The sequence below is a fragment of the Micropterus salmoides genome, unplaced genomic scaffold (assembly GCF_014851395.1).
Source record: "Micropterus salmoides isolate LMB-PRFRI ecotype aquatic unplaced genomic scaffold, ASM1485139v1 Ms_hic_scaffold_23, whole genome shotgun sequence".
NCBI classification, from domain to species: Eukaryota; Metazoa; Chordata; class Actinopteri; order Centrarchiformes; family Centrarchidae; genus Micropterus; species Micropterus salmoides.
In genome coordinates, this window is record NW_024041484.1 from 8079385 (window position 1) to 8105139 (window position 25755).

The following is a 25755-nucleotide window of genomic DNA, read 5'->3' on the forward strand; positions in this document are numbered from 1 at the left end:
CCTTTGCCACCCTCATAATTGCTACGGTCACTAAAGGTAACTGCCGAACAGTGAAAGCGGCTTACACAGACGACCTACACACCCATGTTTTTGGGGAGGACAATCTTGACTTACTGCATGTATAAATTGATTTACAGTAACCAGGTTACTACAGTGTATATAAATGTCTGATTTCCTGTGTAACTTGTTTTTTCTGAGTAATCCATTTTTTTCTGGATGTTTAATGGCTTTGGAAACCCACTATAAACTATAACCACTTCATGTCCCATTTTCGTCATAAGAACTAGTTCTGTTCGAGCATTGAGCAACCCTTAGTCTGGCTATGAGCTCCTCCTCTTAGGAAACATGACAGTAATTATTTGTTCTGATAGACTAAAATGACCTTTGTTTAGACCTGAAGTAGTAAATTGCTGTTATATTGCAGCAAAAAGTTAGTGGGAGGAGGTCAGGGTGGATGGATGGATGTGCAAAATCAGTGACTTTATTAACACTGGAGACTGGAGTCTGCATCTCATCTCAAATCATGCAGGTGAATTTTCCCTAACCTAAACCGGGTAGTTTTAGTTGCCAAGACTGAAACGCACAGACAAATTACTCAACTTTGTCATTTAGATGGGAGAATATAACACGGCGAAAGAAATTTGTCCCTTGACCCTGAATGGTGCCGTGTCAAATTTGTAATTTTGTAATTTGTACATATGAATTTAGTTTCTCTGATGTCTCAGACTAACACTTACACACACACACACACACACACACACACACACACACACACACACACAGGCCTCTGCTGTTTGTGTTGACAGATGATGTAATAACTTGGTGAAATGTAATAAATTGTGTCTTTACATGGCTTAAAAATGCAATAGAGCTTTGGTGAGACAATCATTTCTCAGAAAACACAACATCTCAATATTACATTATCTGCTATCATATCTCCATGCAAGGCACAACATAATGTTAAATGATGAGCCCATAATAATATTAACAATATTAAGGGCCACCAATGTGATGAAATTCTCCCTTTTCTTACAGCTTGTCACATTTTATGCATTATTATTATTGCACTTACAATGCTACAGCATTGACTTAATTACTGGCTCTGTGCCAGCAGAAGTCTAACTTTTGTCTCCTTTAAAATGCTATAATAAATCATGTAAATCTTTATGACACAAAATTGACTCGAATAGCTATTAATTTCAATCAGGATTGCTCTTGAAATAAAAATTCTGCTAACAGGGTACGATAATTCCACGTTTTCAACACTGTGTCATGTCTTAAGCAAGTGTTTTTACACCAGTGTTGCCTCGGAGAAACTTCTCTTTGTATTGAAAAAACCAGCATAAAATGTGAACACTTTATCAACAGCTACTATTTCAGTCAAGTTCACAGATGAACAGATCTGTGGACATTTGCAGCCTCCTGCAGTCCCGTGCACCACACCCTCTGCATTCCTGTCATTTCCAGAACCATGTGCATTCAAATAGCGTGTATTTTCCTAATCTCAGATGTGAATTGCACCCTGAATTCTCTGCTACAGCGATGGATTCTTTAAATGAGGAATTTCATATTTTAGCATTTATTGTCGTATATTACATTTTCTCTGACAAAGGAAGCACCGGGGGCCACCATGTTCTTAATCACTTAAATCCACATGCAATCTGGCTCAGCCATCTTAGCCAGGGCCACGGATCCATTAGTCCCCTTCTCATTTCAGCGGGAGAGCTGCCAACCCATTAGTTCTGCTATGCTCTGCTAGATTTCCATATCCTTCCATTTCAGCATTTTCTGCAAGAAAATGGGAAAAGTTGCGGATTAATTCTAGCTAATCCTCCATTTTTCTATTGCCTTTAATTACTTGTTCCGGCCTCTGACACTCTCTATGGTCATCAGTAGTAAGTTGACTTAGCATGGGTCACATCTTGTTGTTAAAGAAAATGGTCTTGTGTCTGCATTTAAGGGTATATCTTCAGGCTTTAGTCTGGGATTAACACCCCCCCCCCAAACACACACATGTACTCACAGACTTTGATTTTTTCTCAGAGAGACTTTCAACTGGATGTTTATGTCTAATGTTAACACCACACTCTTGATGGATTTCCACTCCTGCAGAAAACCCTTTTTTCTCATTCCATGGACCTTTAGTTCAATTTAACTCTGACGGCTCATAATATATATAAACAGTAACTAAAACTGAACTGTGATTAGACTGAACTGTGGACTCTTTGGCTGGTTGGAAGTTTCCATGTACAGCCACGGTTTTTGTACCTTGGTCTCTTCTTCTTGCTTCTTCTCTATCTGCAGTGAGAAGATTAAACACAACAGAGGAAATATGGCCTCCGAGAGCCACTGTGACCCTAGCCCCCCCTAACATCCACCCCCTGGCAGTCACACAGCATACAAGTCAATGTGACCGCTGAGGCAGAGCAGCCTTTTCATACCACTAACGTTCAAAGCAGGCCCAAACGACCCGATGAAAGCAATCTAATACCACAAATTAGCCTGTCACTTAGCCTGGATTATAAGCCTCACGAGGGCCACAGCTAAAATAACTTGAGCCTCGTTGTGCCGTGATGTAAAACAGCAGAGAAGGAGAGGGAGAGGAGGAGGGGGGCCTGATGGCGCACCTTGTGGAGCGCGTATCATGTAGACTGAGTCCTTACCGCTTTGAATCCGGCATGGGCCTTTTGCTTCATGTCATCCAATCTCTCTCCCACCCTGCGTTTCCCATCTCTCTCCACTATGACTATCTAATAAAGCAGAAATGCCAGAAAAAAACAACAACAACTACAAAATGTGCAATTTAATTTAAAAGCCTGTGTGCTCTGCTCAGTCACTTTGTGTAACTCCCCTTCCTCAGCGTCTTGCCCTGGCCATTCTGTCCCAGCGGCCTTCTGGTAGGGGAGGAGCGGTCCTAATCAGAGCCATGGGCTTTCGCGGGAACACGCGAGAGAGGTTGATGTGAAAGAGCAGGAGAAAAGAGGACGCAAGCCGCCGTTGATGTATGGCTCGTGTCGGCGGAGCTGGTCAATAACGGGCGCATTCATGACCGCTGTTGGTGGTACTATAAAGACGGCCGGAATGTAAATACAGCCTGCGCAGGAGTGTGCGGACCAGTTATGATAAGCTGGCAGGGATGCCCTGTTGCTCCCATTTCTTTTTCTTCCTCTTTCTCTCTCTCTCTCTCTCTCTCTCTCACACACACACTACAATTACAAACTCATTCTATTGACTAGACTCAAACCACAAAGCAGTGTTCATTACCCTCTCTGGTTGAAAGTTCCCAGTCTGCTGCACCTGTGACCACACCCAACAGTGCAACAACTGCAGCAAGGTCATTTAAAGTCAAAGAGGTCAACAAAACACGTCATAGATTTATATTTACAGTAGAAGGTGACATGGGAGTGGATTTTCACTCCTGTCCCATTCCACTACCACAAAAAATACTCCTGTCCAGTAGTCTACGTGATACGCAGGTAAAAAGTGTGACTGTCCATGGGATTTGTTTAAAGCCTGTTTGACTATCTGACTGTTTGTGTTTCTTGACTCCATTGGACTTCTTTTTAGCGATATCTGTTAAGATTCTCACTCATCTAGGTCATAGTTATCCATGGAAGGTTAAACCTGGACTTGATTGAAGAACTAGTTTAACCTTTCTTTTAGCAATAATGCATGTCGGGATTGCAGCAGTTAACTTTACCTGTATTACTGAAAACAATGATGGCCAAAACTACAAACATTTAAATGGAAAAAACATTCTGTCTGTAATATGAATTTAATTTATTTACAGACAGAAATGAATTTAATTAAATTTAATTACAGACACTAAATAATTACCTCCACTTCAATTGACCTTTCCAGCTCAATTTATCATCTACACTTATCCACAACTTCACTCGGAGCTCACACTTAAAGTGACACTAATCTCCTTAAAGGTGAAAGTTACACTTCTTTCAATAATTCTATTTTAACTTCCACATCAACTTAACTCAGTATTTCAAATGTTTGAACGACAAGTTCTCAATAAAAAACGATTTTCTCAGTTTTGTATAAATGTATAAATGTTTATAAATGTAAAATCTTTGAGTTTGGGACAGTTGATTGGAAAAACAAGACATTTGAAGATGTCACCTTGGACTTTGTGATAGACATGAGACTTAATAAATCAACAAAATCAGCTGATAAACTGACAATGAAATAAATTTGTTGCAGCCGCCAAGTTGCAATACAGCTGTGTAATTCATTAAATGCTTATTTACTTTTAGATGTAGTTCTACAGTTCCCTCACCCTACCTCATCTATCTTATTTAGTGATTTCCTACATTTCCCAGAATGCTTTCCAGAGAAGGAGTGTAAAGTTGTTGCAATCAGCAGGTTTTACAAAGACTCTCTGTCTGACAGTGATGGCGAGATATTTCCCAACTGACTCAAAAACCCAACCCTGTCTTGTTGCTTCATTGCATGCTGGTCTTACTCTTCTGTGGGTGTATAAATTGGCCTCTTTGGCTCGCCTATGGTGGATTTCTCCCTGTATGAGGTTTAAAAATCAGTGCAAAATGGAATGGCGGCTGTAGAAAGAAGCCTTTGGTCTTTACAGCTGACAGCTTAGATCACAGGAGCATTTTTTTTTTCTACAACTCCTTTGTAGTTGTTGAAAATATCTGGACAGGATGTCTCAGTGTCTACGTTCGAGTATCTCGAGTGTCGAGTTAATACTCTCTATCCCACGTTTACGTTGACAGCGACAGCAGTGGGAGAGTTGATGTAGACTCTTGCTTGTCTTTTGCTATGGTTTGTTCATTTTCATTCCATGATCCAGTGTGTGAAGATGGAACTTGCGACAAATTTAGTCCACAGTTCCATGGCTCTTTGACATAAAACCTGGGTAGGAGGCATCAAATGGTGGCATTCTGTGATGATAATTGGCTAACAGCTTGGGAGCTAATTAAAGAATATCATAATCGCCTGTCAACGTGTCTGTTGTCGTCGCTGCGGCACTGAAAAGTTTCATTAGACACCTAAAAATAGATTTCCCCCGTGCACCAACACCTCACTCCTCACCTTTTCTTCTCATCAAAGCGGGCGAGCGCCGACTCTATTCATGTTTCCCCCACACTTATTGGCTGCAACTAATCCGAGGTGGGAATTTTTTGGTTTCCGATCACACACACTGAAGGAAGTGCACCGAGGCTGCGCCAAGCCTGTCAAAGAATGCGTTTATAGTTACAAGTGAGAGAGAGAGTTGCGAAAGGAAATAAAAGGAGGAAGGGGAAAAAAGCCTCCGTTATTGCTCTTAAACATGGCTTGAAAACTTGAGAACTCACAATTACTTTCATATCACCTTGTCTTCTTCTGTTCTTCACAGACGTGCAGGTTGTATCTGAATTTAGACACCAATTCTCTTCTTGCTCTCTCCATGTCTGCTTTTATTAGCCTATTTAGCTTTACAAAAATCAAGGCGGCTGCAGCCTTGACAGGTATTTCACGGCGAGTGCACGGATATCACAACATTTTGACTGACACTCCTCTTCTTAGTCTCTGTTGCCAAGTGTTTATATTATCCTTCAGCTCCATGTTGAACTAGAATATAACCACTCCATAATATGTCCTCCTCCTCTCTAAAAAAAAAAACACAGCAAGGACTTAAAGCCAATTATACCGTTTAGCTTTTTTTACTCATAATGTAGCCTATTATTATTTCAAGGAGCAAAGAGAAAACTTACCAAAAGCTCCTCTGGACCCTTGTCAGGGACAAAAGATAAGAAGGGGCAGAGGGAGAGAAAGTGTCCAGAGATCATTACGCTTTGACACGTACAGGCACAAGTCTCAGGCTGTGACTGTTTGTTTAATAATGATGATAAATGGCGGGCAACCTCACAACATAATGTATTCCTTTACTCCTATGTGATTTCTTAAATAGCTTTTCTTCCTTATTTAAAGAGAAACAGGCACGAGTGTGAACGTGAAATGAATAGCAGTTGTGTTACAGTAGCAGTGATCAGTCCCTCCATGCTGCATTTGAGATTTAGCTGTAATTTGATTGTGTTTAAATCACATAAACCACATTGTAAAGCTCCCCCTAAACAAAGCTAATCTCATCAGGTTCTCATTTGTTCTAGCAAAAGTACTTTTTCTCTGAAGAAAAGGGACAAAACTCTTGCCACAGAGGCATAATCAGCCAAGTCGAGGATATTGTATTAGATTCAAACTCACATTAAAGGCCCTCAAATTATATTTTCCCAATCAGCTTCTCACCAGGACCTATGGGGGTCCTGCACTAACACACTATAAAATTATAACAGTTTGTTTTTTTCATGTGAGAATTTAGTTTTTGTCTGTGTGCTTCCCGCTGGCTTTCAGTGGGCGGGGCTTATTTGAAAAAAGATGGTTTTACTGCTGGTAGTTTTTGTTCCTGTATTGTTTCCAGGATGTTTTTCCTTTGACTTAGATAATGTTAATGTAGTCACAAATGCACACGCATACAGTATGTACAGTGTACGCACATAATCTTTTTCCAAATGGGTGATGTGCAAATATTTAGTTAGTCTAGTTATGAAGGTGCTTTAAGGTGTGTGTAAAACATTGCAGTAAACTAGAATGGAAATACAATTAAGACTGTCAAAAAGTTTATTGAGAGCTGGAAAAAAGAAATCATGTAAATAAATAAAATAAATTGTTATGCTTTTGTTAAAGATAATAATAAAATATTAATGGTAGAACCGAACAAAAAATTAATTGAATTAAAAACATTTTGCATAACAAAACAACATATTTTTTCCTTTAAAAGCATACCTCAGGTCTGTAGAGATCCCGGGAACCTAATAAAAAACCCTAATTTTATTCAGTTAAGCCCTTAAAGCCCTTTTGTTTTGTTTTTACAGTTCATGGATAGTAGGTAAAGGCAGGTAATGTTGTGCCTCTGATACTACAAATGAATTCAGACACAAGGTTAAAGAAGTTTATGCATTTAAGTGCACTGTGACATGATGTAACATGAGGTTGACTGCAGAGCACCACTTTCTGTGACACTGGAGGGTTTTTTGCAGCAGTAACTTTGACGATGAGGATTATATTGTTGTGCCAAGTGATCAATAGGATTATTCAGAAGCAGAGTGTGACAATGCTACTAAGAGATCATAAGCTTGACAGCAAAACAGTGAGCCTCTGAGAGCCATGTTACAATGACTGATTTGTGTTTACTGATTTGTGTTGATGAAGAACCAGTCACTGAGCAGTTACAGGAACTAAGCACAAGTTGTGTATAAACATAAAATGTAATAAGCTACATGCAAGATATATAGGATGTTTAAACATTTTTGGCAACTATAAATATGTTATATTTTTTGGCTGGTGTTATTATTGTTGATACTAAGGTTATGAAAGGTTTACAAGCAGTAATATTTGAATTTGGTGGTCAATCTGTGTGGGCTTCTAAAGAATGTTTCACAAAACAGCAATTTATCTGAGTCTTAAAAACACAAGGGGTAACACACTGGTGTGTAAACAGATTCTGAATGACAATATAGTAAAGCAAAGTACATTGTTAATAAATGCATAGTAAATATTAAATAAGAGATAAAACTATTTTTAAAAAATATAAAGAAACTAAAGCAAAGCATTGTAGTTTGTGTTCTGTGTCCTTTAGACACAAACATCCTGGGTTTGAATCTGACCAAAGGCCTTTGTCACATGTTAACCATCTCTGTAGTCTCTCTGTCCGCCACCAAACCAATCTAATAAATTCAATTCAGTTCAATTTATTATTTGTCCCAAGTGGGCAATTTGTGTTGCAGCAAGTGTAAAAACACATGACAAAACATAAAATACGCTCCTCTAAAGCATTCAGTGTCCACTGCAGCCACACAGGGCCCATAGACAGTATAAAGCACAGTGACTATTATCAACAACCCCAAGCAACATGACAATTTAAGTAATTACCATTAACAGACCATGGCACATCATGTAAAATACATCATAATAACCAAATATCTATCTATCTAACAGGACACAGGACATATCTATATCAACACAATATGCTCACAAAATCAGTTTTAAATAGCCAGTTTACAGCACATTTAATGTGAAAACCACAGTCCTCCTATCTGCCTTCTGCTCTCTGATACAGAATGCAATTTCTCCACTGTCATCAAACTGGGACAAAAGAAAAATGACATTTAATATTCTGATACATGTAAAATCAAAATGCCTGTGATTCAGCTCTGGCTTATCACGTAAGTGACAGCGGAGCCGAGGGACAGTAAAAAAAGACTCACGCTCAGGTTGCCATGTCCTGTTATCCCCCCTTTTTATCCGGAGGAACTACTGCAGTAATCGCCACAAATGTAGTAATAATCATTTTCTTTGAGGTGTTAGTGAGACGGAGGAAAGACAATAAGACAATAAGCACTGCAGCCAATTGGATTTAATCAAATAAAACATCCCAACACATTAGAAACTGCAAATAGCATGAAATTGCGACCCACAAAACTGAAATTAAATCAGGCAGAGATCTTCTTGCTGACTCCCACACACCTGACTGGCTGTCAGGGATAAATATAATTTTTCATACATCATTTATTTATTTTCCTCCATGTTGTTCTGCTCTCATTGAGCTGACACACTCAGCTGTTAGGACACTCAGGGATTCAGCGGCTCGCACAAGGACAGCGGGCTGTCGCGGGGATCCAACCCATGTCCTTCCAGTTACAGGACGGACTCTGTGGCCACGAGGACACACATGACACTGATATATTTTTTAAAAGAGCTGACAAAATTGCCACCTGGTGATATAGCCTAGTTTGGGCCTTGATGCAGTTCTGACATGTTGATTTAATTTCCTGCATGTCCTTCATGAAATTGGACACTGTGAATGATGGCCTCAAAGCAATTCTACTTGTTTTTGACTTTATTTTACTATTGAAGCTAACTGATAACTGATTTGTTTTGTCTCAATAAACTTTACATGCAATTTGTTTCTGTTTTGTTGGGGAAGAAGAAGGGGTGTTTGCCCTGCCAAGTTTAAGGTGGAAATTAGCCCTCTGAAAAACATATCCATCATGACATTACCAATCTCCACTGAATCCAGGACGACTGACGTTCATGGATTTAGTTGTATATTGTTGGGGTTTTTTTCTATTCTTTGACAACCTCAGTGGCCTCTAAATCTAAATAAGCTTTATTCATATCCTTTACTCAAGTAAAAGTATGTAAAATACCACGTTGTAAAAATGTTCCAGTACAAGTAAAATGTTTGCATTAACAATTTTACTACCACTTTTATGGCAGCAATTATGAAGCTATACCACCCGCAGCCAGTTAAAAAAGCTGGAATTTCTGTTGGAGTCTGTGTTGTGCTATAGGAACCAGTTGTTTTTTGGTGTTAGCAGATTTTGTTAGCTGCAGTGTTGTCGCTGTTGAGTGCAGAATCAGTAGGCAAGAGGGCCGGGTGAACTTCAGAGCATATGTAAGCCAATGGATTTTGTAGAAAATCCGACCTAATATTGTCAGAGGCAACCGAGATAGCCGGCGAATGGTTCATTTTTATGTGAGGATACAACCCATTAACAAATAGGCAACAAAAAAAGTGATTCATTTGTTTTAAAAACTACATATAGCCTGTTTAAAACTGACGTATAATTGTAAAAACAGGCATTTTACAATGATCAAGGTGGGACTAATTTAAAATTTTGATATCAGCCCAATACATCTCTTTTGCTCTTTAATGTGCTTATTTTTTCTAAAATGTTTAGACTGTACTCATTGATAATTCATAAAACCTCAGCTAAGCGAGAAAATACAGGGAGACTAACAATAGGCTATTGTGTTATGAGATCTTAACCATAAAAAGAAAGAAGAGGAGACTGGGTTTAGAGAGGTACGCTGTGATCTGGATGAACGCTGCTACGTGCTGATGGTGCCAGGCAATATTTGAAGGTGGGGTAGACTGAAATAGCACACTGGATCATGAGACGGTGATGCATAGACACTTTGATCAAAGGAAAACTAAGGTTGAGGCCATTTGGCTTTTGCGGTTTTGATGAGCGCGGCCTCTCAGATAGCATCTCGACGTGTCGTTACGGAAGGTCGTTTTGGTGGTTAACTCTCTGAAAGGGCACTCAGCATCAGTGTCGGGTGACAGTGCTGATATTAGCTCCGCCTAGGCTTCTTCTTTGGTGAAATTTGAAATCAAGGCCTTCCACCGCTTGGGCTCCATTCAGGCCGCAGCTGGAAGTGTCCCAATCACTTTTCCCCTCACATGTGACTCAGAGATTACATTATATAATCAGTGTGAGCAGGAAAAAAGCTGCATGGTGTCACTCTTTGCAGTTTTTTTGTTTTCTGAAATCCAAAGCAGATCTGATAACCTCAGAATTTCTGCAGTAGGCCAGCTTTGTAGAGAAACATTAGCTAGGAGGGCAACTAGCCAGTGCGATTGCAAGCAACTGAAAAAAAACCTGTAGCTTGATTGGTGATTGGAGGAGATTCGGAAAAATGTTAAAACTTTTAGAAACAAGTCAGTGAAACCAAGACACAAAAAACATATTTATTGCATCTGGATATTTCACAGAGCTGTCAGGTCCTTGGTTTGTGATATGGATTACATCCCGGAATTGATACTAACAGTCATACAAAAATAGATATGAGCAGCAAATCAGAAGTCAGCATTAAAGCCTGAGGAGTGAGGAGTGAGTTGGATTGTGAATCACACAGCGGAGTAACTCTGTCCCGCCGCAGGCTGGTGTATAATGATTTGATTAGCAAGTTGTCGGGACAATGTGCTAAAGCAGGGCTCCTTTTATAGTCCTAAGTTCATACATCAATGTCAACACGGCCCTGACTGCTGTCTTGTCGTGTTTATGAAGTGAACTGAGCAGGATTTGTGGCAGATGCTTCACAGAACGCGTGACAAAGAATGGGCAAACTCCCTTGTTTGGCGTGACAGGGTTGAGAGCTTCACTCCTCAACTGTCAGAAGGGAACATCTGTGTTTTGGCGACTGAGCAATGTTTGTTCTGCGACGGAGCAATCGGCTCCCAGCAGCCGTCCGAGGTGACAGTCTCTGTCACGGTCCAAGTAAAGAGTGAGACAGAGATGGAGGGGAAGGGGAAGGGGAGGGGGGGGGAGTAATCCCTGTATCGAATCCAGCTGCAGAAACAGAGAGGGAAAGTCCAGCTTTTTATGGTTTAGTAACTCTCCCTCCGCCCGCCCTGCATTCTCTGTGATTCTGTGGATTACACACTTGCCTTGAGCATTTCCAGGGTGTAGCTTCCTACAATTGAGGGAAACTGAAAATTGATTCTTACACTTTTAAAATGATTACTGGCACGGAAGTTAAAAACACATTATGGTTTACTTGTAAAGCTGCTTTACAAGCAAGATATTTATGGCAAAAATACACCAGCACGTCCCATTTTCAACAAAACACTTCAAGTCCCTCTCCACTCAAACGTGTTTGTCTTGCTATTTCATTTGGATGTCTGATCTTCACTGTGCAGAATAATGGATGTACTAGAGGGCTGATTTCACATGTTTAATGGAGAAATTTTCTCTGTGCTTAAATCTTCAACTAGTTTGGAAGCCAATCGTGGCCCAGTGTTAAACTTACAAAAGTGAGATGTGGAGATTTTAAATCTCCATTGCACATTTAATGAAAATGTTTTAGTAAAGTAGGAGACATTTTTTGTACTTGATCAGCAGCTGACTCGGACCAACAGGTTTATTCGAAAGAGAACAATTTGAAGGGCTGTCCGAAACAGCACACTGAGCTCTCTGTCCACAGAACTGAACTTCTTTACCACCTCCACCCACCACCCACTGAAAAGATTACATTTAGTTCACTGATGTTACCGAACAGTAACCAGGCTTTCATGCAAAAAGTGGACTAAAACATTCTGTATGTATGAGATTTGTTCATAAAAATCTACCAGAGATGGGACTTTTGAAGCAAACTCAACGATTACCTCCTACTGCTGTGTTATAAAATATATACCTTTCACTATACATTGCATCCTTTATACAATAGTTTGGTACATTTAGGAAAGCCTTTGATTGTCAGTCACTGTCTCCTAGTAAATGACATTATTGTACATGACATATTACCTTTTACAATGTGTTGTACATGGTTTGCAAGCTATAGAAGTGATTTGCATCGTTGCCACAATCACTTCAACAACTGCAGAGAGCAGGTGAAGGATGAATTTCACAGGTTTTTTTTCCACCTTGGCAAAGAACATTTACTATTAGTAGGCCAAGGACGATAGAGTCCTTCACTCGCTAATGAAAAGTATTGTGGCTTTGTGTTAGCCCATCAAAGTAGGAAAATAAGTGACACAAATGGGACAACAATGAGAAAATAGGTCAGAATCAGGATCTACTTGCAGTCGTTGATTTCATTAAAGTTTTCAGCATTGTTCTACTATAACACATATATATTTTTTAGTTGCCTCTTATACCATAATGCTATTCAAAAGAATGACTGTATGAAAGAAGACACCTTTCCCTTTGAAAGTTTTACAAATTGTGGATGTTTGATTTCATCCAAGTTGGTTTCAGGTTGAATTTTCTCTGAGAAATCTATGAGGTTGGGAAATATTTTTATGGACTGTCTGTTAGTGCCATTTATCCATCTTTAGCTCTTGTCAAACAAAGTACAGGAGTCTCTAAATCTTTGTTAAGCTCTCACCTGCCTGTGCAGGTGCAATGCAGAACTTGTAGACATCAGAAATCTGCCACCAGGCCAAGTCTATTTCTGTCATGGAAAATCAGGGAAGAAATGGCTGTTAGTTGACAACAAGGTTAGAAACTGAGAGTTAGCTTAAAAAGCTTGTTGTGTTTTGTCTGTGCGGTACATTAACTGCTAAGCAAAGTAAGGTTACTTATTTCAGAAAGTACTACTCCAAAACTACTAACTTATTACTTACCAATTCCACATTTTGAATTAGTACATTCATTAAAAAATGGCTCAATTAAGTACAAAGTATTGTCATCAACTGTACTCTAAAAAGAGTTTGGCATAGAGTCATATGGGGGCTGTTCACTGTGTCTCAAGTCAACAGTAAACCAAATGTTATTATTTCTCCATTGACAGCAATAAAGAGAAAGTAGACAGTGCTGCACTTTGCCCTGTCAAAACTTTTCCAATCTTTTTTTTGCTCTTTTCAGCATTTAAAAAACCTTTAGTGAAACCTGGAGCTGCCTAATAAAGGAAATTTAATGTATACTGAAACTCTACACAGTAAAAGAAAAGTTGTGCATTTGAATTATTAATAGAAATCATAATTAAGGAAGTCTAATTTGCTTTGTTCATAATTTATGTTAAGTTATTGGAAGGGTGTATGGAGGTGTATGCAGTACAGGGACGTTACTGCTGCTTGTTACAGTAAGATGCTCTCACCTTTGTGTGTTCAGAAGCGACGGGTTCTTCAGTCAGTGTGTCCACTCACCAAGGTCAAGCCTCAAGTGGAGTCTTTTTAAAGCAGGCTCATTGGTCTGCTGCCATCCAATTTGTTTCACGGAGAGGAAGGGAGTGGGAGGGCAGGGTGAAACGACTTAGACGATCAGAGTTTTGGTCAGAGATGAGGATTTTTTGCTTCATTCAGCTTTAAACAAATTCACTTTGTACTCTTGAAAGGAAATCCGATGATCTACACCGCAGGCTTATGCACCGCACAACAGAGCCAACTCATAACAAAAGGATAAAAGTCCAATCTCTGGATAAATTTGAGCACACAAATCCAGGAGAACTACTGAGGTGACACCAGTGAAAAGAATATGCATTATTCCTCAGTAAAGGTGTTCATTTGCATTTGAAAGCATCCTCAAGTGCAGCGCACAGTATACTGTAGATAGGAAAACGTTCTGTCTCTGCTGGCAAGAGGAGAAATATAGCGCTGCAGACAGTCAGAGGATAATTACACATTTCATTTAAGATTCAGTTTATTAGTATTTGTTTTTCATCTGCTATCCTCCAAACTTCAGTGTGCAGTTCATATTTCATGTTTATGGCAATCATCTGCATACATTATGTGTTTCACTTCAGGGCCTACAGTATTCTGTGTCAAAAGGTATACATTATGCATGAAGTATTGTCAAAGTAAAATGCACAATTAAAACTTCCAACCACTGTAGACAGTTTCTAACTCAGAGTTTGTGTGTACCCAAAACACAAATTTCAATCTTTGTTAAAATCTGCAGTATATAGTGGCAATAAAAACTCCTCTATTCAAACATGTATAAAATTAATGAATGCAATCTGTAAAAAAAATACTTCACAAAGTACTTCACCAAAGTAATTATTACCAAGAGAATTATCTTTATTATTCTGGCCTAATGAAATTCCAGGGAATATTCAAAGAAAGCTGAACATACTTAAAGGAATAATTCCACATTTTGGAAAATACATGTATTTGCTTCCTTTTTGATCAATTGCATGATAGCATGTGCAAGTACAGAGGTGGAGTCAGAACATGGTGCATGAAGACTTGAGACAGGGGAAAATAGCTAGCTTGGCATTGTCCAAAGTTAAAAACTGTGTCTAAAAACATCTAGAAAGCTTATTTGCACAGCGTGTCTTGTTTGGTTAACCCATACATAAATATAATGTGATTTTAGGGGGCAGTAGCCTATGTGTTAGAACAATTCAAGCATTCATCTGATGCATTTATGTATAGTCAAAGTATTTAGGTGGACTCCATTGCTTCTAGCTGGACTAAATTAGTTTCCACATTAATGCAAGTGGTATTCATTAATTGAATTAGATTTTTCTTAACAACAATGATATGTTATCATGTTATAAAGTTGATACACTGATCATGTTAGCAAATAAAACCCATTACACATCCAGCAGACAAAATTAGCATTCGTTTGGTGTTGTGTTTCTGGCCTCCATTACTCACTCTCCTTAGAGTTTTGGATTTGCCAAATCATGAGGGAAGTATCTGGCTCTTCATCTGCTAAATGCACCACTATGTTCACCAGCTACTTTGTCTCTCAGCAGTTTGGTGCTGAGCAAGTTGAATACAGTGGAAGTTTTTCAGCTGCCTGATGCGTCTCATCATCTCATTGGTTTAGTATGGTCAGACTGAACCAAACCAGTAAGTTGAGGGCCGTAAAACCAAAACAATGAGCTTAATGGTTTAGTGTGTAATATTTCTAAGGATCTATCAACAGAAATGCAATACAAGATCCATAACTATGTTTTCAGTGGTATGTAAAGACCTTATATAATAAACCAAATAATATACTGCAGGGGTCTGCAAATAAGTTTTGCATCAGAGCAATACTTTCAACCATTAGATCGTAGATTAGAATATAAAACATAATATTGACTAGAAAACTTATCTTGTTCAATTAGCTCAGTTGGTAAGGTGCGGGGTCTGCAACATAAGGATGGAGGGTTTGATCCCACCTTGAGATAGCTTCTTTTTTTTTTTCTCTCTCTCTCTTCAACAAATGGATTCTGCAGTGAATGTTTCTCAGATCATGGCATGTGCTGCACTGTTTTTGTTTCAGTGTGTGATCCAAATCCATCAACCTATGGACGCTTTTTTCATTTCCCTACAGACTCTTTAATTTTGCTCAGTTCAACTCCAAATACAGCATTACAGTAAACAAGCTTCTTGCGCTTTTATTTGGTAGGCAAAACCACTAAAGAGGAAGTGATTATGTGAGTAACCATTGCTGCCATGACTGAGATCTGTTTCAGCACCGCTATCAAAGCATTTATTTATTTATATTTTTTACGGTATCAAAGCACCGTAATCTGGCAGCGGGCCAGATATTATTGTTGGTGGGCAGTTTTGGATGTGGTCCATAATCACAGAAAGAATTAATGTGTTTACCTTGTCAATGTTTGTATAAACTTTATCAAATGTGTGGTTTATAATGGACTGTGGTACAGAAACAGTGACAATGTTACACAGTCTTGGCTTACAATTTTCATGTGGTCTGTCAGTGGCCAAGTCACAGTAACATATGGTTTTGCTGAATAGTTAAGTAAATATAATTTCTTAATATATCTACCTAAAGAACCCTCATGTCTTGACTGGCCACTCTCTACTGTTCAGAAGAGACACCTTTTGTGCTGTGTCAGCCACCGTAGTTGTTGTACTCTCTTTGAAAGGTTAGGGGGCAGTGGCACACTGGAGAGTTGCAATTCACAACCCTTGCCACTAGATGACACTAAATCTTACACTCTGAACCTTTAAAGATTCTAAAACGCTTCGTAGAGCTGAGTCAGGTGATAATTCTCTGTGGTTTTGTCATTATGAGTGACCCTTTGCACATTTGATCCATTGTAAATGTAAGTATATTAATTAGTGCAGCTTTAGCTTCAGCTTAACAGACAAAACTTAGAAAATATGCTGACTTAAACAGAAAGTAGTTTGGATTTATGCAGCACTATTGTTGTATTTCTCCAAAACTGCTAAAGACCTCCAATTCAAGGTCAAGTAAACAGTTCTAAAATGGCCTCAAACTGTAACAAATCCTAAGTGACCCGCTCTTCCAAGCACACCACCAATGACAACACAGCCCATTCAGGGACAATGAGATGTCATTTATAGAATTGCACTCTTGGACAGCACCCAACAAATGATGCTGTAGTACTCTGCCCTGCACTCTGTCACCAATGACCTTTTTTTTCCACACAAACACACACACACATCACTGAATTGCACAGCAACATCGACTGGACAGCATTTCAACCCAACCCTCGGTTTCTTCAGCTTACCAGTGGCTATAAATCTGTCACTATGAAGGTGAACATTAGCATCCATCGCTAAAGTACAAGGTGTAGGATAATTTGAGGTCCATTTCAGCAAATTCGTAAACCTCACCATTACATGGCCATCACACAACATTTGAGTAGCTTTTCCTCACATGAAACTGCAGCTGCCTTGAATTCCCTGCTAAGTGTCATGAAACCGGCATTCTTGACCTCTATGGAGGTTAACATCATTTTGGTGATGGAAAAATCCACCATGAAAGCATAAAAGATCAGTTGGGTCCATTTAGTGGTTTGGTGTATTTTTCTGTATCCTGTGGATAAGTGGTAAACGACATGATGTTCAGATATTTCCAGCATGCCCAGTGAGTGCTCTGGGAAATGTAGTCATCAAAGCAGATAGGATAAGTTGGGAAAAGCAGGGTTATAGTAAAGACAAACCGTTCGTCTGACAAGGTTTATATATATATGACTGAGACCTAATGAAACCGTTGACAGCTTTGCTTTGTAGCTGCATTAGCTAACGTTAACATTATCCTCACCAACTGACAGGATAAGCTGTAGTCCTAAAACCCGAAGGTCTAAATTCAGAGCTTTTAACAACAATATAATGTGCTTAAAAGTTTAACTAGGAGATTCAGCAGTCTGTCATTTACACTCCACAATTGATGAGCCACATGATAGCAATCTGTTTGAATTTTACGTGAGGCAATCACCTAAATCCATTATACAGAAAAATACTTTTGGGCATGCCTGTCAACCCTCCTGTTTTTCCCGGGATTATCCTGTATTTTATTGTTTTATCCCCTTTTTTTCCTATTTAAATATTTTCCCCTAATTCTCCCGTATTTTTAACCTTTCTAAAGAAAAAAACGTTTCCGTAGTGTAGAGGTTATCATGTTCGCCTAACACATGAAAGGTCTCCTGTTCGAGACAGGGCGGGAACGCGATCCTTTGGCGGTGTTTATTCTAAGTAGGAAAGTCAAAGTTCTCAGTCACATAATCAGTAAACCAGACCATAACCATGTCTAAGAGAAGGATGGTGACAATGGGAGTACAAGAGGCTAGAACTCCACTTTGTCAAAAAAGGGTAGAGTCAGGTGGCTATACTGTCCACTGTAAGGACTGCTGTGACACCGTTTTTGGTAAGTAAATGGACTGGTGGCAATATTCCATCATATACAGAGAAGCATTTAAGTTAAAGGACACTGATAATTTTTGTAGTGTACCGCAGCACATAAATGTAAGTGGAAACTACAGCAATGACTCCAGCATGAGGTTAAAATGAATAATCAGCAGTTGGTAGAAAACGCTAAGTCTCCCCGTCAGAAAATCAAACCCTATTCTTCCACATGACAGGTGGAGATACTGTCCACTATACAAATGAGGACAGCGCCGTGGCTGTGGGAGTGAATCTCCGAGGGCTTGATGCGCTCAGGCATCCAAAAGGTTACAATTCCAGCTGACCTTTTTATATACAGAGACAAATTAACCTTCAATTAGTGCATAATTTAAGTCCTTTTGATATTGTTGTCTTATACCATCAATAGCAATTTTTTTTATTTTTTATTATAATATAATTCTAAATGCATTTTATATCTCATTAGTAAAAAAACAACAGACTAATAGCACGTGACTCCTAGGACAGGACTCATAAATTGTGTCCATGCATAAGAGGAAATTCAAAATAAGAGAACATTGGTGAATGCGGCCAATTGACAAATGCATCAGAAATATCACAAATCACAATCAGCTTTCTTCGTCTCTCACATCATTTCAGAAAAGTTACATGACAACTAGACCAATTGTCTGCAAGGTGTTTTTAATCAGTGTGAGAAAGTGTTTCCCTTGTGTTTATGTTGTCCTCTTCGTTAGAATTTTGGAGGGCATACTAAACATGTGAGCCCTGACTGTGCTTTTTTGACACATCACTCGATTTACTGTATGACACTGGGAGGTATAGAAAAATCTGGTCAAAAGCTCATGTTCGCTTTGCCAAAATAAACTTAATTACACAAATAATCTGAGAACCCCAACGAGGTTTAGCCGATCTATATGTCAATGAGGCAGGCAGATAAGAGGCGGGAGGCGGTAAATAAGGTGTAAACGCAGCTTGTAACATTGTACACTCACGCCATACGATACCATGCCTCTTCCAGTAATTACCGTACCGCTCCTGCAACCCCGTTTGAAATGTGATCGGTGTCTGTCAATGATAACACACTGTGCCAGATGGTTTATGCAATGTGGCCTCAGCCCCACCACACTTCATTAGGAAGAGGGAGTGCAGAGGAAAAGGTACTGTGGAGGGCTGGATTAGCCAGTGCTCTCTCCCACTCTGCTGCAGAGACTAGAGAGGCTTATTGAAGCCTGTTGGGGCAGCACAGGGTCTTCACCTACTGTACGTGTTCTCGCTGTAAGAGCCTTCTGTTGGGGACGTGGGTGGAGGGGGGGGGATTTGGAGGCTGTGATCTAGGGCACATTCACAGCTGTAGCTTGTTTTGAAAAGAAAAAAGGATAAGACGCCATATCTCTTCTTGATGAGAGTAAATATGCATTCAGACAAGCTAAGCCATTCTGAAGTTAAACTGTGAGCTAGTCAAACAGCAACCTCTCCCTGCTCTGCGTCATAAAACCCTCAAATCCAACCCAAGGGCTCAGAGTTGAGACTAATAGAGATGGTAAAAGATGGTGATGGTTGGTAAATGTAAATAAACCAATTGCCTGGTTTTTAAATACTGAATACAGGTCCTTCTAAAATGCTGTTCTAAAGGAAAGAATGTTATGGGATTACCCGGGATTACAGGTAAAACTACTGCTGTAATAAATCACCTAGGAGTCACAAGGAGTGTACGTAATAAACACTCCTCTGTCTTTCTTTTCCCCAGGATGAGTGAGCGATATACACAGATCGGAAGTAAAGGGGCTCTACTTGTAATGGTGCTTGTGATCAGTGTCTGGGAGATGACCTTACCAACGGAAGGAACTAGAGGTGAGCACATAAAACTGAAATCGACATCTTTTTTCATGCCCATTGCCTTTCAAGTGTACCAGTAGAGAAACTCTTGATACGGCTTGATTAAACATTTGTTTCTTATGACAACAAATGCACATTCCAATGAGGTAACATAACTATTAAAACTATAACTCTTGCTGTCTTTATACAATTTGTGCCAATCTCCACATCATCTGGTGGAATCAGAACCTAAATATTGTCATGACACCACTTGTTGTTTGAGAAGCATCACCAGCATGTGGTCTGACAGACAACTTTGTTCCTATTGCCTTATTGTTTACTTATAGTGCAAGCAGCAGCAGTAGCGTGCAGGCAAGATTTATAGCACAATTTTTTTTTACAAATTGTGTGTTTTTGCTGACGTTTCACAATGTGAAATGACTTTCTTAATGTTAGCTAGTTTAATCCTCTGTGCCACAGAGCTCCAGTTTTGTTCAGAAACTCTTAAAAACATATCAGTGAGGCACACTGTTGCACTGGTGCTTCTTCATTACTATGAACACACACACTGTTTATTTTGAATCAATCCCATCTAAACTTGCTCCCACTAGAGCACCAAATGTGCATTAATCCACAACAGAAAATAGTCCCCAACAAATGAGGGACAGACTAATGAATCACTGGTTTTGGTCTCTTGATTATGCCAGCTTTATCCTTTAAATCACTTTTATCAGAGCCATATACGCCAAAGTACATAGGTAGCAAGCTTTCCATCAATCCAGCCATCTTTAAAGCATCTGTTTTTAAAAAGGTATTCCAGTGATTACAGTTTACAGTGAAACAAGCAGCAGAGCCAGAGATGTGCTGACTTTTACTCCCTAATGGAAGTCAAAATCCTGCACCCTATGTTTACCGTAATGCAACTCAATAGATAGATAAATAGATAGATATTTAATTCCACAGAGTGTGCATTATGCCTGCCTCCATTGTACAGTACATATTCTCCATCACTACACATGCAGACAAAAAGAGTAATAGATAGTGTTTTTGGGCTTCAGCATAGATTGTGTCGATAGTCATAGTCATAGTGATGCTTTTGTGTTTTTTAATCTCCCTGCCTGGGAAATGCCTATGTCTGTCAAACTCCACATGCAGTTTGCAACGCAGGCTAACTATAGCATTAAAATGTGTTCTCCAAGCCCAACCTGAGACATCCCTAATGGCATCATCAAATGTTACTTTTTTAGACTTGACAAAGCTCCTCCAGAGTCAGAGAAGACCTTAAACAACTGTTTGTACTCTTTATGACTTGTAAACTGTGTAGAATCGAAGTTCCCCTTTCAGATGGTTATTCCGGTACATATAGGGAAAGCTTTGAATGGCAGGATACCTACCAAGTGATCTGCTGTTCATAGAACAAGGAAAACAAGGAAGTAGCAGACAGCCAAAGACCATTGAAAGTTAAGCTGTAGGCAGTGTTTCTTATCTATTCATATCATTCTACAAAGGGGTTTAAAATGGAGACCACTGCTTTTCAATACAGAAGTTCAAATCAAGGTTTAGTTTTTCAACGTGAACATTCAGCCCAAAGAGGCTCAGAATGAGGTAAAATTTTTCCTCCACAACTTTTCTCTGTCCACAAGTGTGTTAAGTCCCCATCCATCAGTTCACTCCAAAACAAGACTGACCCGCTGCACAAACACAATGCACATGTGGGGTGTTTCTGACTGCTCCACCACGTCATGTGTACAGATGTCACAGTAGTGAATGGGGGATTAATTGGATTGAAACAGCTACTTTGGAGTTATGAGTCAAACTCATCTCCCCTTGCCTCATTAAAAGTGTTGTCGAGTCGTCACTAGTAAACCCAGGGAGATCAATTATGGCAACTCAGCAACATTACAAGTGGAGGCCAGCCCACATGTTTCATCACCGGGAGTCCCGCTGACAAAACACAGCCTCAGGTAATTGGTGGTGCACAGGCAGTGCTGCTGCTGGACAGGACGTCCATTTGAGACTATGATAGAAATTGCGCATACCTCTCTTCTCTTTGTCAAACAATTAGATGGGAGCATGGTGCTTTGATGTGCGTGGCTTTGATTGGCAGCGATCCCCACTCAAGGCGCTCATCATTTCAGCAGGAAGTGGATCATAATAATCTCGCACGCATTCAATTTCTCTCTGATAGCCACAGCAGCCCCCCTAATTTCCCCTGGGTGTTATTTCTGTTGCTGTAAACCTGTTATCATTCAAGGGATGAAATGAACCCAGAACACGTCCAAAATAGAGAAAATGTATTTCTTCTCAGAGAACGAACACAAGTAGAAGAAGAAAACTAAGCCTACTCTCTGACAAGCAAGGAAATTTTAGTTCATTTCAGCAAGCAGACAAGTTGGTTTACTAATGCACATATGAGCTTTCACTTCTTTAAATATCCGGTTTATGTCAGCAAAGACGGGATCATATTTGCACCATCAAATATGCTTTTCTACTCTCTGACAGTTATGTAAATTCAGTTTATTTTCCTCTGTGTGAAAAAAAGATGGGTTCCCTTTGTGCGCTCTTGTCAGACAGTGATACTGCAATGAGGAGGCTGTCCTTTACTACTGTGGGTGTTTACAACACAAAATTAAAAAGTGCCAACGGTCAGTCTGTTTGTCCCATCCTTTATTGACCAGAAGGCAGGCAGAGGATTCAGTCTCAGGCTTGTTGTGGGGACACCTGATTTATTTTCATTAGCGTCTACTGTAATCGATCCTTCGAGTTACCTGCTCTCCTATGCTTGTTGCACAAGCCCCCTTCCAAATCCAACTTGTTCTTCCTTTCCTTGTTGTTTTTTTAACCTTTTTCTAACCTTTTTTTAAAACAACAATCCACAAGCAGTGGGAGGTCCTAGGATAATATGAATATTTATTACATTTCCTACTATGTGGCCCCCATGGAGCACAGGCATCCTGGTGGCATGGGGGTCTAAGGCGAGGACCTTATGGTTGCACCATTCCTGCTTCCAGTCTAGTGCCAGAAAGTGTTATGGCACCTCAAATTCTACTGGGCTGCACCTCTATCAAACTTTTGGGGGTTTTAGACATCATTAGGCTTCCTTTAGGCCACGTTCATCATTTAGACCATGTTATTCTTTGCTACCTTCCAAAATATTAAGTTGTGTATTTGAGTTTGCATGCAGCTATGGAAATGCAGGGTGGGCTGTGGCTATTTCCTTGAAGCATACCGAACTTAATATTTATATTATATAAGTCATTTAATCCTACTAACCATCTAACACTTTTCACCAGCACTGTTCAACCATGTCCAATGTCTAATAACGGCATAAAATGTCCCAAAAATATTAAACCATTTAAAGCAAAGTGATGTCAACTTGGTACCCTTTTCTTGTAGGTTGCACATTTCTTGTGGTTTATTGTTCAACGAACAAGGGTTGTTGCCTTATGGTATAATTTGAAAATTTCCAGGCCTTTAGAGGTAAAACCCTGAAGTACTTTACAGTAAAACAACTAAGATTGGTGAAAAATTTGAACAGTAAACACAATTTGAATACGTGTAGATACGTCTTTGTTTATAATCAAACCATACTCAGACAGTCACCAGGTTGCTGAGCATAGTTCTGACATGTAAAGATAAAATTTGTTATACTATAATATGTAAGTAGTAAGTAGGCTCACATGTACATAATTGTTCAGTTATGTAAAAAATCTACTTGAGTGACTGAGATAACTTTACATCACGAGAAAAAAAGGCCAGAATACATCTCCACCTGACTTTTGTCTGTGGACACAGCACCTTCAGACTTTATAGTTGCCCAGATGGGCATAGAGAGTTTAAATTCTGACCTTCAAATTGTGCTAGCGTGATCCCTGCAGACACATTACAGCCTCGAGTTTCAGTGTCCACAATGGGAAACCACTTAGCAAGAATCAAGGTACACAAGTTGCAAAGGGGGAACTTGAACCTGAGCAGAATGAAATACGTTTGATGGTTCACACTCAGTACTTTTTAGACATGTAGCACTGGTGATATAGGTGTCGCTCCAGTTAGCAGTATGTCTTCAGTGGCGCTTTCCTTGCTCTTGTAAATGTTGCACTGACGTATGACCTCGAAATCTGACTTATGTCTTGTGTTATATGCATCAGCGATTGTTGCTTGCTCTGCACCTTAGACTTTCTGCACTTTGTAATAAAAATGACTTATATGATGCATAAGAAGCATCTTGCCAAGAAAGGAAAACACTACTTGCACCCTTGAGAGAGCAGAAACTAACAGTCAGAGACACCACAGGTTTCCCATGTTAAATATAACAATCAAACCATATGCTCAGTGTATTACGGTTGCATTGAGTTTGGCACCCTGATTCTGATTTGTAATTGGGGCTGAAAGATTGTGCTCCTCATCTGTCACACTGTTTGAGGGGAAAATCTGTTCATCACTACTCACATAACAGTTCTCTGCCTCGTGATGTAGGCTTGTACATGTATATTTTTGTCTACACACAACGCTGCCTCTAAAGCAAAGCAATGATTACATTATTACTCACAACAGCCATGTGAATGATACAAAGTATGCATCATTTGCAGTTTCTTCTCCATCTCCAGAGACCAACGTATAAAAGCTTCTCAGGCAGAGTAATTTCAGTACAGCGCAGAGAGAAATGGCCCATCACTTCTCGCTGAAAGCAACTTTGGTTCAAAGGATTCACTGAAAGGAATTAAGTGCCTGGTAAAAACATAAAACTGCCTGATAGTCAGCATGAAGTGTTGGGAGTTCATGTTAGATTTAGTTCTCAGGATCTGATTGCAATGTCATTCCAACCTGCTTTTGGGAGGAAGAGGAGGAGGAAGCTGGGATGGGTGGACACTGGACTTTCACCCAGTATACTGCTGTTCATGTCCCATGTGAAGCCAAAAGTCAGTGTCAGTTAGTTTAAACTTGTATGTATGTAAGTTACTTAAGTCACTTAAGTCCCAAACATAAGTCACATGAGACTTACTAACATAATGTACAAAACCATCTTATTTTTCTAAACCGAAGCAACTAGTTTTGGTGCCTATTATAATCTGTCGTTTAGGTTTAAGGATATGTTGCATCTGGTAGTTGCTGAGAAATTTGGACCAAATTGGTGGGCCCAGCGACCTACAGACCAACCAACACCTACATTCTCTGAGCCATATTGCTAGCATGACTAAAAGAATCTGTCAGACGAGACAAAACCAACACCATCTCATGGAAATTTGTGAAATGAGTGCAGATATGAGAGGTGCAAGAATTATGTGAAGGTAACTTGATTTACAGAAATAGGAGACAAGCATTTGTTGGACATTTTCTGAAACATGGTTCAGTTTGGGCAACGAAAACAAAGAAAACAAAGCTTAGTGTGTGGTTTAGAGAATTAGAAAACAAGTTTAAAATTTTTTACAATCTTTGTACAGTAAATGTTTCACCATAATGCATACTCACAATTTTTAGTTGCATGTCCTTTTCCCAAAAAATTTGTCTGGTTTTCCATGCATGAGAAGGGAACAATATGTAGCAAATATCCCCACCCAGAAGCAAAGTGGGGATGTTGAGGTTATATGGTATGTCTGTTAACCACTAGGCCACTAGGATGCCTCTCAATCCTGCTATTTAAATGCCATGGTATCTTGTCTGTCTTATAAAATTTTGAGAGCAGTGTGTTCAGGCCGAGAGGGATCCCTCCCTGTCACAGCTACAGTGCAGCAGGTTTAAAGCTGGACTGGCTTGCAGGACAGACTGATTCCCAAGTGAAATGCTTTTTCTCTGTGTCTGCTGGCAAGAGAAGCTGAGTACGCATCCAAGTAGAAGTCCAAAATCCAGTCAGAAAAACCACAGCATCTCAGTGTGAAGCATGTCCTTTAGAGAGATACTTGCAGCACTTCTCTTGCAAACATCTAATGCAGCTCAGCTTGCTGTGTGTTTGTCTTTCATATCTTTTCTTGTTTGGAGCAGAGCATGAGTAAGCATTCCACTGCTTTTGGCCACCTACCTGCAAATCTTTATTTATGAGGAAGGACTATTAAGAGCAGATATGCAGTGAACAGGTAAAT

The 25755-nt window shown here is 39.6% G+C and overlaps 1 protein-coding gene across 2 annotated transcripts in view; it reads left to right on the plus strand.

The window, feature by feature from the left end:
- The window catches only part of LOC119918305 (chemokine-like protein TAFA-2), a 67234-nt gene that overhangs the window by 25625 nt on the left and 15854 nt on the right, over window positions 1-25755 (plus strand). For both annotated transcript variants that reach the window (XM_038738961.1, XM_038738960.1), the window contains exon 2: window positions 19611-19714. In XM_038738961.1, coding sequence (XP_038594889.1) covers window positions 19612-19714 — 103 coding nt within the window. In that variant the 5' untranslated portion in view covers window position 19611. The remainder of the gene's footprint in view (window positions 1-19610; window positions 19715-25755) is intronic.